Source organism: Quercus robur, chromosome 3 (assembly GCF_932294415.1).
Source record: "Quercus robur chromosome 3, dhQueRobu3.1, whole genome shotgun sequence".
NCBI classification, from domain to species: Eukaryota; Viridiplantae; Streptophyta; class Magnoliopsida; order Fagales; family Fagaceae; genus Quercus; species Quercus robur.
Window position 1 is genome coordinate 24679364 of NC_065536.1, and position 14628 is coordinate 24693991.

Genomic DNA, 14628 nt, shown 5'->3' on the forward strand with positions numbered 1-14628 from the left:
ATCTTACCTCTAACTCAAGGATTAATCAAAGGATCTTTTAAAGGAAAAGCAACTCAAGACTATTAAAAACAAAAGGTAGGAGAAAAAAGAAAAGGAAAGGAACGAAAGACCCATAAGGTGAAATTGGCAATGGAGAGGTGGGTATGGTCAACATAAACAAGTAATAATCCATGAAAAACCATCAGGGTGCAACCTAGTGGTTGAAGGATGGTTGGAAGCTTAGGATGAGTTGTAGACCTAGACATCCTAAGCCTAATCTCCACTAAGAGTCCGTTTGGTTGGAGAAGTTAAAAAGTGGGAGGATAGAAAAGATTTTAATTTCTTTCCCTTTTGTTTGGCTAGGAGTGAAAAAGTGAGTTTATATAAATTTACTCATACACCCTTGTTAAAAAATGATGGCCAATTAAAATAAAATAAAAAAGTGACAAACAACCAAAAAAAAAAGTAATCACCCAATTTATTAAAAAATAAAAATCATGTTCAAAAAATAAAAATCATGTCTAGTTAAAAAAAAAAAAATGGAACATCCAGAAAAAAAGAAAAAAAGAGGCAACACCCACCCACAACCCAGGAAATCAAAAAAAAAAAAAAAAAAAAAAACTTTTTGATAGGCCCGGGGAGAAAAAACTCAGGCCCTACCATTTATTTTCTTTCGTTCCCACCTAACCAAACACACTCCAAAAAGTTTTCCTTCCCATTTTCTCTCCAAAGTTTTTCATTCACCCTATTTCACTTCCAAACAAACACACCCAAGGAGTTTCCTTGAATTACTTGATACATGATTTTTAGGATCATGTATTTGTAGTTTACTCCCAAGGAATGTGTCCATTAGGTTTTGCCTTAGCGAGGTTCCACGTCATAAAAATATTATAAAAAAAAAAGAAACCTATTAAGTTTCATTAGAATTTATTTCAATATTTTAACTTTACTTTTGTTTCATTTTAGTTCTCTAAATTTCAACTTTATTTAATTAAGTCTTTTTAGTCAACTTCCATTTTTTTTTTTACAAAAGAAATTCTAGAAAATATTTTCCAATCATTAACTAGATTTTTTTAATGTAAAAATTTTGAAGAAAATAATTAAAAATTTGAACAATTAATTGCTACATTTAACAAAAATTGATGGAGATTTCTTAATTGAATAAACTTGAAACTTTGAGAATTTAAATGGTTGAATGCAAAATTGAAGGATTAAAATTTTGATGAAACACAATGGCCAATTTTGCATTTTAACCTAAAAGGAAAAAAAAAAAAAATCCATATAAAAACCATAAAATCACTTTTACATATTATATTGGATCCCACCACAATATAAACGGCAAAAGGGTTTCAATGAATTTTTGTGTGCCAAGAAAGTTTGAAGAGAACTTTTTCCTTCAAATTTTGTTACAATTATTACCGAAAAATTATATACTATTATGGGAAGAGCATTCCCTCCTCTCACATAGTCACATGAGCACAATTCGGTGCCTAGAGACTTATTACTCTTTCATTTCAAATCCACTCAAATCTCCCAGCTAGAATGGGTGAGATTCAATGAGAAAATTAAGTGCCAGAAACAAAAGATTTTAAAATCGTACTTCATTGAGTTCATTCTCTTTAAATTATTTGGATTTTCTGACTTTCTTTGCATAACCAAATAGTACAATTTTCCCTCTTTTCTCCATTTCAGTTTCTTCTGTAAATATGAACCAAACAATCAGTGAACGAGCCCTACATCTTCTTTAGTATGGACTTGGACCAATCCATCATGAATGTAGGATTGTAGAGTTAGACATGTTTTTTCTCCCCAATAATAATAATAGCAATCAACGTACAACTTTTTGTTTTTATTGTTATTGAATTTTCTTTGATAATTATACATGCACACTTGGTGGGTCTTGAACCCAATACCTCACCCTCTACCTAGCCTTATAAAAGGAGGTAGTACCATTTGGGCTAAAGCTCAAACCATAAAAGTACAAGTACAATTTCCAAATACACCATACGTACAACTTCCAAGTTCCAAACACACCACCGGTTTATGATTTTAACTTGGTATTTCAAGGAATTGAGGACGTGAACCACTTGAATATCTTAAATTCTTAATGGTAACCAACAATCACTACGCAAGACACAAGGCGAAAAAGGAAGTAGAAAAGAGTTACATTTGTTATACATCAAGATGAAAGTCTTTGAAGCAGATATATTATTTTGCAGATAAATAAAAATGCTAACACCAAAATCAGTAGTATTTATATAAATAAATAAATAACAAAACGATATTAGTACCTCACTTAACAAAATTTGACATAACAGATCAGGAATTTGACTCTCCAATGATAAGTTGCCATATGGTTCCATCTCTTGAGAGATTTTTATCTATAATATGATGCCATAACGTAGAGCATGACTGACGTTGAAGCAGTGACTAATAGTTCCTGTGCATACATAAATTGCTCAGTATTGTGTACAAGAATAAGCCATAAGATATGAAGACACAGAAATGACAAATGCTAAGCAAAATGCATGAAAATGGAGTTCGGCATCACTCGCGTTTATCCAGAAAAGTACTTGATTATTAGAAGTTAGGCTTTTGTGATATTTGTGAAATAAATATAAGCATAATGCAGGTCAACAATTGCTAGAATCATGAGCAGGTTAGATTCAAAAACAACAGCACACATTTGTATAATTTGGTACTTTTTTTAGAACTTGAACACTCTTAGGTAGCTTCTTGTACTACGTATGAATGCAACTTAGAAAGCACCAATATTGACACAAGATGCGAATTCAATAAAATATGGATACCACAATACAACAATTCTTTAAAAACTAGGATATTAATATATATTTTAGGCATCTATGTTAATGTTAGGATTTCAAAATAATTAACAAGCATCAAAACATTTGAAAAAAAATATCTGGAAGTAATTCAATAGCAACAATGAATGGCAATGTACACTGTACGGCAATGTACACTACAAAATAATATTTAGATTACAACTGAACTGGCATTCCTTTTTATTTTAATGGTAAGTTACACACATACACTCAGTAGGTATTAAACCCATGACCTCACCCTCATGCTTTTCATTTTATTATGAAATTGCTTTGCTGGTTTTGGAAATTTCTAGGTTTTAAAATTTGTGTAGAAGTGTTTGAATTTCTTTGATGAAGAATCTTGCAGAGGTGGATACAAAACAGAAATTGCGATTTTTAAGGTTTAAGAAATTGCACCTGCAAAGTTGGGACCTCAATTTGATGTATAATGCCCAGAATTTTGTCAAAAAAGAAGAAGAAGAAGAGATGTCTAGGTTTTTTTTTTTTTTGGTATTGCAGAGTTGGGGTATGATGCAGGTGCAACCTTTTGTTGGTTTTTGTATGCTGGATGTAAACATGAACTTATATGGGTTTTGAAGTGCATAATGGAATACTTGAAGAATCAAGGTTTTTTGTGTGTGTGTGTGTGTGAAAGTTGGAGAATTCTACAAGATAAGTAGGAGATGAAGTCTTGCAGAAAAGTTGGGGAAATCTTTGTGTGAATTTCAGTGGCTTATTATAAAATAAGTAATAATTAGAGAGCTATTTTTTTTTTTTTTTATAAGTATTTATTAGAGAGCTATGAAAGCTGGAGGTGTAGGGTTTTGTTTTTTGGTGGGTAATCTGAGACCCACAGCAGCTCTCTCCAGTAGAAAATGGACGGAGCATTGAGAGAAGGGCCTATTTGGTAATGCATCAAAGTTGCTGCACCAAATTGGCCAAAAAAGAGAGAGGAAAATTTAGTGCAATAGTACAAATGTTTAGGGGTATAAATGTATAAGCATCTAAAAATTTGTGTGCATAATAGAAAAGAAATAAGCACATATTTATAAATATAAAGTAACCATTATTGATGTTTACCTCCTATCAGAGATATGGTTCAATTTCGGTTTTGATTTTTTCCCCATTCCAATGAACCTTTTCCAAACCGATTGAAATATGTTGGGTTGGTTCCATTGGGATGGCACCTTTGTTTCTTTTTCATCTCAATTGGGATGGAGCAGTCTATTAAAGTTTTTAGGAAGACACTATTCCTAGGAACCTTTTTTTTTCCCATCCCAATCCAACCCAACCCATGAACACCCTTACTTAATGGAAGATCTTGAAATAAGACATTCAATGACAAAATGTGTATAACTAGACATGCATTATGCTAGTTGATAGAGTGAGACCATGACCAAAAAAAAATGAGTATGAGACAGACTGTCTATTAATACAACAAAGACTATGATTCATGTCAATAAGTAAAAGCCAGTACCTGGTTGTTGTAAAGAAAGGCAGGTATGTAACCACCTACAAACTCAATCAAATTTAAAACACCAGTGTATGCCTGCAGGAATTCAATCATAGAAGATCATTTAAAAGAACAGATAGATGAGAAGAAGAAAAATATGACACATTTTTATATCAATATTAAGAGATAAATCATGCAATTTTTCAAAGAGGAGATCTTCAATCGTGAAAGGGTGAGGAAAAAAACAACCACTTGCATTCATCTTGTAAATTAACTGGTTCAGTGTAAATACGTTTTAAGTTGAAAATGATTGATTGCAACCACTTCAGGACCTTGAAATGCAATCTATAAACAAGCCAAGCTAAGCCAAGTTTTTGTAATTTGCCTTGAACACAGCTTGCCAAAATCTTAACCTCCCAACTTGTACAGGTTAGCAGGCTCTCCCTTTGAAAGAGAAAGAAATTGAGAGTCAATTTAGTACCAAAACCATTGTTAACTCTCAACTAGCCTTTCTCAACCTCTCTGTCCAGCAGGAGCAGCTTTATATCCCTTCCACCATCTCTCTCTCTCTTCTCTCTCTCACAGATTTTTTGCAAGAAACTGAAGTTGGGGGGGGGGGGGGGGGGGGGAACTAGTTGGACCAGTAAACAAACTCCAAATTGAAATAGACTAAAGTCCACACATAAAAGCCAGAAACTTAATAAAACTGGCCCAATAAATTTGTTGCCGCCAGGAAATTCACAGCATCCAGTTTTCTCAAAAACGGTAACCCACCACCTGTTATTACATAAGACAGCCCTAAACTGAATAATATAAAGGCTGTCCTATATCAACTAGACACAAAGGGGGGAAAAAAACACAAGTAGCCTGACATAATCATATTACTTTACATTTTCAATAGGTAACATTATCAGATTTGATTTGGAGGATCCATAAGATTCAGGCTTCTGGCATTTTGACTTACAAGCAACATTTTAAAGACATATAGAAGTCAAATAAAACATTATACCAGAGATGCAACAGCAATACAGCCAAAAACTAGTCCAAGAGAACGAAGCAGGCGCTTCCCCATTCGCAGTGCTCGCCCTGTATCTTCACCATCTTCCTGCAGGCAAGACCAACTTGAACATATACAGATTGAAGGGGTAATTCAAAAAAGTTGAGCATTAATTTCTTTGAAGCCGTGCACATGGTGCCAAAAATAAAAAAGGGAACTCACTGTATATGTTGGTGACACTGATGGCTCAAAGGACTTCAACTTCTCAAAAATCCGATAAACAAAAGCAAAGGCTAAAAATTGCAAAGGTTTATATTCAGCACTGCGCTTGATAAAAATCCAAGCTGCCTGCAGAATGACAACAAAAGATGAGTGTGAAAAGGGAAAGATATAAATATGAATGACTGAGTAACTGCATAATTTCATGGGCTTGGGAATTGGTGTTTTTGGGGGGGGGGGGGGGGGGGGAGAATGTGTTCATATGTCAGATCTGTCTATTTATGAATAAATTTCCACCATTTTGGAGTGTCCAACAGCCACACCCTAACCCATGCCATTTTGTGTTGATATGGGTACGGCAGGGTTTAGGGGGAGGCTCTGGCTAAGACAGCTAGTGCATGATTAGTCTAAGCTAATTATGTTCATAGAAATCTCCTCTTTCTTTGCACATCAGTACATAGACATATGCTCAAAATATGTAAAAGTCAGTTTATAAAATATTACAGAAAGACTACATGTCCATGTGAATATCAGGAAAAAAGAAGGAAACTTCAGATAGTCAATAATGTCAGACTTCATTAAAACCTTGGTTAACAGGTCCATTTTTAGAATGAGAAATGAATGCACCATATGGTCTTCAAGATTGAAAGGACTACAAGGATATTTATAATAACTGTTGGGGCATGCTGAGTATATGACAGCCATTTATATCCAATAGTAAATGTACACTCGATTTCCAAGCCTTAATACTTAAAACAGATGATAAATTATAAGTTTCAGCCATGCATGAATTAGTGAACAGTTTACCGAAACAAATAAACAAGAAGAGCATCATCACTACTTACAAATACAGCAGATATTGCCATGTTGATGCGCATATCTTTTTCACTGGACTTGGTGAACCTGGAAACATATTAGAGCTCAAAAATTAGGACACCAGGAGGCTACAGAAATCTGTAAAAAGATCTGCCATATCAGACAGGAAGAGAGTGGATATTTGGCTAGAATTCTCCTAATAGATAAACAAGACACAATAAGCCCAAAGGCTACATATTTATGAAAGTTAAAGCAAGATAAAAAAATAAAAAATATGAAGTTATATACACATTCATAGGATAGGAGTGTTCTTACAAATTCACACATGATGGTTTATGCAACATTTTTAATCATCTAACAAAGGAATTATTGTCACATTTCTGCTTCCTGAAGGCAAATGTGCCAGCTTCTCATTTAAGCAGACATGAATAATCAATTTGCTTAAATTCCAACCAATTTAGTTTAAGGCTCAATAAAATCATTAGAAATTACTTGGTATCCAGCTCCAGAGAACTGGATGGGACATGGTGCACCATGTGAATATTGTGAACCACCCTCCAGGCACATGATGGCATAGCAACTATTCAATTACCTCTGCCACAAGATACAGCAAGGCTCTATCCATTTTTCCACTAAAACTGAAAGAAAGCCATGCCCTCTTTAAGGGTGATCATGGGTCAGGTTCAGTCAGGTTTAGAGTCAACCACCTGTCATCTATTGTTGACCAAAAAGCATAGTTGAATTGACTGAATCTCACAGATGGGTTGGTGGTTAAAATCAGTTGTTCTCATCGGGTTTGTTCGTTGAGGCTGCCAGAGGAGATATAGTGGAGTCATGGTGATGGGGCAACCATAGCATGGTTAGAGAAAGAAAATCCTCTTTGGAAGCTTGAGGCCAAGGCAAAATCCGAGACTAAGTGTCCATGTAGTTGATTAGGTTTTTATATTTTATAATTTTATTTGGTTATTCTAGAGTCAAGGGTATTTTAGTAATTCTACAATTGTTGGGTATGGGGAATAGTTATGGGCCATGGGTTTTCTTCTATTAGTAAGTGATTCTTATTTAGTTTAAGGGTTTTTATGTATGGACTTTGGTTTACAAGTAAAAGTAGAAGTACTAATTCTACTAGGAGAAGTCAGGAGTATGGCCTATATGAGTTTGTTATTGTATTCAAACAAATTATAGTTGATTGATAATATTATTGACTATTGAGGCACATTTGCTTAGGGTTCTTTTTTCTCCCTTTCTCTTCTCTATTTTTTTCTTCTTTTCTTTTCTCAAGTACTCTTCATGATCACTGTACCGTTCACAGAACTGTTCATTGTTACTGTTCACATATTAAAAAAATTATATTCTCTTTTTTTTTTTTTTTTTTTTCCTTCTCTTTTCAACCATAAATCCAATCTTTTCTCTCCTGCACCTTAACCCTTCTTCTAAAAAGAGGTTCTAAACCCCAAAATCCACAAATCCTCCTAAACCTTAACCCACAAAACCACATGTAAACAAATACCTCCAACTTGTCCTACGTCGCATGGAGATTGAGTGATGAAGTGAGTGGTGCAACTTGATCTAAGAGGCTTCCACTCTACCAAGCCAGAGAATGATGGCAGCAGCTCTCAATATTCCCCTTGGCTAGGCAGAACAGCACCTCAGGGACAGTGATACTTGGGGTTGACTTAATCTAAGATTATTTCTGGGGTTCAGAATTAGGACCATTAGATTTTGGTGAGGTGAATGAACTGGGGAAGGCAAGGAATGGAGGCGGATGATAGGCAGAGAATTCAAGGGTTTGGTTGGGTTGGGTTAGCGGGGCTGAGATGTGAGGAATCAACCTCCAACCAAAACAGGTTGGCTTTGAGAGTATGAAATCCAACTCCAACTGAATCACTGGGCGAAACCATACAAAATGGTTAACGTCTGGCCAGGTCAGGCGGGTGAATCGGGTTGGTTGCTTGCTTGATCATCCCTAGCCCTCTTACTAACAGAACTTAATATTTTGATCAGTTTTTTTTTTTTTTTTTTAATTTTTTTAATCAGTACTAACAGTACTTAATATAAAAGAACAGAGAATATACAGTCAGAAAAACATTTAAATCATCCAATGCTAATTATGTCAGTTGCACATCAGCACTCTTCTATCATGCCTTTCATTAGAATTTCTACGATGCAAAGACAAACCTTGGACCCCATGGTACTATTGGCTGCTTATCAGCATATTTGATGTCCTTTGAAACCTGAAATTTACATACATCTAAGATTAATTAGCATGAGACAGAAAAAAAAAAAGGAAAAACACAGTTAAGCTAAACCTTGAAAAATACAAAGAAACAACAAATAAAGAGTGAGTGATAGGAATCAAATATTCGACTAAGAACAATCTGAAGGTATCAATCATTAGAATGAAAACTTATATCTTTCCTGGAAAGAAAACCAATCTAGAATAATAGTATTTGGTATTGAAACAATGAGAATTTGGTCAACCCCTTCATTTAGGCACAAAAAGCTGGTAGCATTAGAACATTATGGAATGCTACACAAATTGTAAATTTTGATGTTTGCAAAATATTTTAGATGTCAAATCATAATCAACATGTAAATCATCAACCCCCCCCCCCCCCCTCCTGCTCTTCTCAAATTCAAGAAAACTCAAATAAAACAAAGAAAGTATCATTAACTGTACCTTGAATGAACCATATGTCATGCCCTTCTTGCGATTTGTGAATTGTTCCATCATGACTTTATCATATGCTTGCTCAAGCTGGAAATTACACATTACAACCCACAAGATCTTACACATCAGCACACTTTCTGATTTTCAATATAGACACACAGGTGTGCGAATAAGGAACTATACAGAGGAGACAAACTACAGCAGTGAGCCATCTCAATCGGACCACACTCCAAAGAAGTAAATTTGTTAAAATCCTTATTGATCTAAAATATGAAAATAGATCACATAGGATCAATGTTCTTACAATTATATGATAATAGAACTTTATGCATGATAGGTTCATGGCTAAGGGAAGCAAAAGTGGATAAGCTGATGCTGGAAGTCACAAGTTGGAGTTAGTTACTGAGCTGTCTATAAGTTAGTAACAGTTAGAATAGTTGTAGCTTTCTTGCAACAGAGTGTACCAATTGTGGATTAGTTGGCTAATCAGTTTGTTAGTCCGTTGTATTGGATATAAGGGACTGTTACTACTCTATATTGGTTATCTTTGGAAGTACTAAGCAAAGTACATTCTTCATTCTTACTCCCTTGGTTGGTTCTCCCTCTTCCTTTCTTGTTCTAATTTCCCTAGGAGGTCCAGTTCCCTTGAAGAACAACCATAGATAATTCCTATTCTTGATAGAACCAGCAGGTTCTTATCAATGCATGGCTATGAGCTAGTAAATAAAGTCCAATTACTTTTGACAAACAGAATCTTCAGATGCATACTTTGTCCTTGTTAGCAAGAGTTTAATAGGCCCTAACCGACTTATATTTCACAAAACATTAGAATGCTTAATGTTCTGATTTTTTTCATATATAAAGCAAAGAAGCTGTAGAAACTTTCATGGGGCAACGCACTATCATAAAAGCATTTCCATTGGTATATGATTATGAGCAAGAGATCCTTCTGCAGCCAAATAATTTCTCACATAGAAAGCAAGATATGTGACCTACTCTGGCAGCAGTTGCTTCATCACCTGCTCTCTCAGCTTCCCTGCGTTTTTTTGTATATACTGTCTTGATCTTTTCAAATCCCTCAATGGGTCTCACGCCAAGCACCTGAAAACAAGAGCATTAAAAATATTGATCAAGAAGTGTAAACACATACTCAAATAATTCCATGACCTGGAACTCTTATCTATAGGGTTCAAAGCAAGTCAAAGCACATACCTCATACGGATTTAAATCACTGCCAGGATTAGAGCTTCCTGCAGCAGATGCTGCAGCATAGATCACCCTTCCATTATTCCGCAGGATTGTTCTAGGAACTCTGGTAAAATCAACAACCTGCTGCTATTGTTATTTGTCGAATGCACAAATCAAATTTTAAACAATAAAACCATTTAGGAAATTTTACATGCTTCTTATTTTTATAATTCCCAATATCATATAGCCGAGCCTCCAAACAACTCCAACTTTAGAAAAGAGATATAGTTACTAATGCCCTATTTGTTTTCAACCCAAAGAAAATTTCGGTAAAGAACTCCCAAAACTAACTATAACTTCTTTAATATCAGTTGGGTTCCTTGAACTCATTAGGAAGCAAAGATACTTCAAACAAGTAGCCATATCCATATCAAATACGTATCTAATAAGGATACTCCAGATACAACAACTCTCCCTATGAAACTAAAAATAGTAGTACCCAGTGCACAAGACTCCTGCTTTCGTGGGATCCGGTATAGGACGTAGGTAAGGCAGCCTTACCTTCAATTTTTTTAGAAGCCCATTTTCATTGCTTGAGCGGAGGGCACTTCTAAATTACTTTAGCGTTTGTTGCTTATTCTTTAAGCTACAAATTAAAATAATATCTATTTTTTCATAATATTAATTACAGCATCCCTACTATGTTGTATCCTAGATTTTTCAAAATATTATAGGCTGTGTACATATCATATCATATTTTATGTGTATCCCATATTCGAATCGATGAAAGAAGAGAAATCCTAATTGAATTACTAAGTATACATTCATGCAATACACCACTGATTTGATTCACAAACAAAAGCAACTAATTTATGCTTTCTTTCTTTGAGAAGAAAAGAAAATTCCCAAAACGTAAAGCTCCATTGTTTACGACACACAGATTATTTTAGCTTTTACTTTTACTGATAACAATAATAGCAATTAGCTCCTGTAGTTACAAATGAGCTTAGTTTGTTTTGGTCGACGAGAATCTACGGGAAAAGGAAAGGAATGGAATTTGAAGTCCCAATTACCTGAGGAACGAAGGTGGGAGCTTTGAGAATTTGGGCCCCAAATTCGTTTGCGGAGAGTGGAGTGCGGGGCAGTGAAAGGCATTGAAGACTGCGAAAGCCATTGCTGTGTGATTCTCTCTCTTTGTGTCTGTGTGAAAATGGGGGGTTTGGAAATTGGATTTTTGAGGTTTTGATAGGGTTTTGGTTTTGTTTGCAGGGGTATTGGGAGCGTAAAATAAAAGATAATGGGAATTCGAATTCTTGGGAAATATACCACTTATGGGTCCTTGATATTTGTTAATTGAACCAAAAATTTTATACCACCTTAATGGGAAATCAAAAAAAAAATCATAAACTGTTTCTTAAAAATATTTTTTAAACCAATTCTTTTAGAGTATTTATTACATTTTCCAAACTTATTGGGGTCTTGCACACAAACTATTGTAGGGTTTTTTGTTTTTTATTTTTTATTTATTTATTTTTTTTAAAAAAAATTTATTGAGAAGCCAACTCGGCATGAATAGAATTAAAGAGCTGATAAATTAGCAAGAACAACAAATTCTAAGTCTTGTGGAACATGCTCCATCCAAACTAACAACAGAAAAGAAAGTCTCACTCTCTGAGCTAAGGAATGTGCAACAACGTTCCCTTGCCTTACATTGTGAGAGAGAAAACTTCTAAGTGAGCTAACAAAAAATAAAGTGTCCTTGACAAAGTGACCAAAAAAAGAAGAATCTCTTATCTGAAGGGCTTTAACACCTGCCTTCGAATCACCTTTAAAATGAGATTGATGAAGATCAATTTCTTGGACAAATCTAGCTGCTCTTCTTGCTGCCAGAAACTCGAGAATAGCCACTAAAGCAAGTTTATGGAATTTTTCAGAGAGTGCAGCAATGATATCACTTTCATTAAACATAGCACTATCGAAGTTTGTTATGAACTCACTCAGTTTGAACTAATTGTAGTTAAGTGTGCTTTCTAATATATATATATATATATATTAATTATAGATTAGCTGTCTGTTTACTTTCCTTCTAAAAAAAAAAGAACATGGGTAGTCCCATATCGCCTAAGAGTGAGTTCAAGTTCGGGTATAAAGCCTTCTTACACCTTACAAGAGTTATTGGCTTTTGTAAGGGGTAAGTTGTGTGATATTATGCCTTTGTCCCCATTCCCTGTGTGTGTGTGTGTTGTTGTCTGTTTACGTATCTCCGGTTAGTACTTCAGGAGCATCCTTATTGAGAACTTTTGATTCTTGTCGAGCAATTTCCAAACTCATTTGTTGTATCAAGTCATGCATCGTTAATATGTCATATTCACCAACAACTATGAGACACTTATCAATAAGTTTTTCAATATCATAATATAGGTCATAGAAATTGCAATTTTGTAATATATCCACAACAATATCCTTGTAGAATCCTTTGAGGAAACATGCAATATCAAGAAAAATATCTTGTTGAGTTTGGTCCAATCCATTGTAGCTTACTTTGAGAACTTCTTGAATATTTGAATTAGGAATTCTTTTATAATGCACTTTTCCAACAACTTATATTTTTCTCATACAAATCAAAGCCTATATTTTTAAAGCTAATGGAAGACCTTTAGCATAGCATATAAATTGGTCTACAAGTTCTGAATAATCTTCCTTAGGCTTGTTTCTTTTGAATGCATGTTGACAAAAGAGTTCACGAGATTCATGTTCATCTAATTCCTTAACCTTGTAGTTGTAGTAGGTTAAATGACAATCTTCTTGAAGAGCAACTAGCAACTTTTCCTCTCTTGTTGTTATAATGATTTTACTTCCAGAAGCAAACCGAATGCATTCTCCAAGCAAATTTTCTACCTACACTAAATTTTTCACATCACCAAGAATTAAAAGAATCCTTTTGTGGCAAAGTATTTCCATTATCACATTGATTCTATTGTAATGAAAATTTCAAACTAATAGTTTATTGTAACGAAGTTATCATTGCAATAGTTTGATATAAAATTCTTTTGCAATCTATTGCAATATCAAACACAAAACTGTAACGAATATATTATTGCAATAACTTGATATCAATTATTTTATAATCTCTTGAAATGACAAAATGAAATAATTATCTATTACAATGAAAATATTATTGCAATAATTTGATTCGAATTATTTTTGTCAATTATTTGAAATTTATTGTAATAAGACTCGTGAAGTATAATATATATATATATATATATATTTATATAAGTTTTCATTAAAATATTTGGAGTTTATTGTAACAAAACATTTTGTTGTACAAACTTTTATTTTTTTGAGAAACAATAATACTTATTAGAACACACACAAAAGTATATATAGTAGTGTGTTAAACAAGTTTATAAGATATTACATAACCAGGGACGGAGCCAAAGCCGAAGGTTTAGGGGGGCAAAGTTTGGACTTTAAAAAATATATATATAAAATAAAAAATTGCAATATTTTAGTAATTAAGAGAGAGAATTTGGGCTAATTTTGATATTGAGAACCCAAAAAGTGCAATACTAGAACTTGATTTGTGTTAAAATTAAAAAGTTTGTTTTTAATTGCTTTTATTTTGTTTCATTCAAGTGCTCTGTTTCTTGTATATATAGGCAGAGCTGCACTTTTCTTATTCATTCAATGAGAAATTATTTTCTCTCATCTTTATCTCTAAGTTTATCTTCTCATATGAGATAGCAAACAACATATATATAGGGTGTTGTGAGGGTCCTACTCATAACATAGCTCTTAGATTAATTTTTTTGGCTAATTGAACATTAACATTAAATATACCTATACCTATACCTATAGAATTTTTTTCCCCCAAAATCCAAGGGGGGCCATGGCCCCCCTTGGTCAAATAGTAGCTCCGTCCCTGTACATAACCAAAGTACCACTACAAAGGGTCTAACTCTTGTAGTAGTAGACCGGGTTTATAAACAAGGAACACTATTGTTGTACAAACTTGTTACTTCAAATTTTAATACAATACCCCGCATTAACTATTGCAACGACTATGTTATTGCAACAATATCTTTCGTTGCAATAAACATTTTTTCTTAAAGTGTTATATACATACTTATTTTTGTAATGCCAACCACATAAATTACCAACTTTCGTTAAAGCTGCCCTCCATCTTTGCATTTGTTTATGTTATCCTTGAATTTTGTTTCATGTTTTGTTAGTGCTTTTTCAAACTTTCTTTTTTTGGTTACGTATTTTTTTATGTATCTGCTATATAAAAAACTGGAAACACAATTTGGTTATCCTTTTTACACTCAAGAATTTTGACAAGTTCTTCCAAACACGAAGAGAAAGATGCATAGTTTTTATAAAATACAATTATTGAAATTTTTGAACTTTCAATGGCTTCCAGAAGTTCTGCAGAAATTTCTTCCTCCCTTTGGAGCTCATCATCAATGAAGGTTTTAAT

The 14628-nt window shown here is 33.9% G+C and overlaps 1 protein-coding gene across 1 annotated transcript; it reads right to left on the reverse strand.

The window, feature by feature from the left end:
* Positions 1–2128: 2128 nt before the first annotated feature.
* Positions 2129–11482, reverse strand: LOC126717569 (protein CHLOROPLAST J-LIKE DOMAIN 1, chloroplastic). Its single transcript, XM_050419379.1, has 10 exons — positions 11219–11482; positions 10170–10269; positions 9954–10058; positions 8967–9044; positions 8465–8520; positions 6316–6373; positions 5474–5599; positions 5264–5359; positions 4279–4350; positions 2129–2419 (listed from the first exon to the last, which is right to left on the reverse strand). Exons 1-10 carry the CDS (start codon positions 11317–11319, stop codon positions 2357–2359), a joined length of 855 nt encoding a protein of 284 aa, XP_050275336.1. The 5' UTR covers positions 11320–11482; the 3' UTR covers positions 2129–2356.
* Between the last annotated feature and the right edge of the window lie 3146 nt (positions 11483–14628).

Coding starts and splice junctions, on each gene's coding strand:
- LOC126717569 (XM_050419379.1), bottom strand. CDS start 11,319: ATGGCTTTCGCAGTCTTCAATGCCTTTCACTGCCCCGCACTCCACTCT. Junction 6,374..8,464: donor ATAGTACCATGGGGTCCAAG/GTTTGTCTTTGC, acceptor ATATGTTTCCAG/GTTCACCAAGTCCAGTGAAA. Junction 5,360..5,473: donor CAGTGTCACCAACATATACA/GTGAGTTCCCTT, acceptor TCTTGCCTGCAG/GAAGATGGTGAAGATACAGG.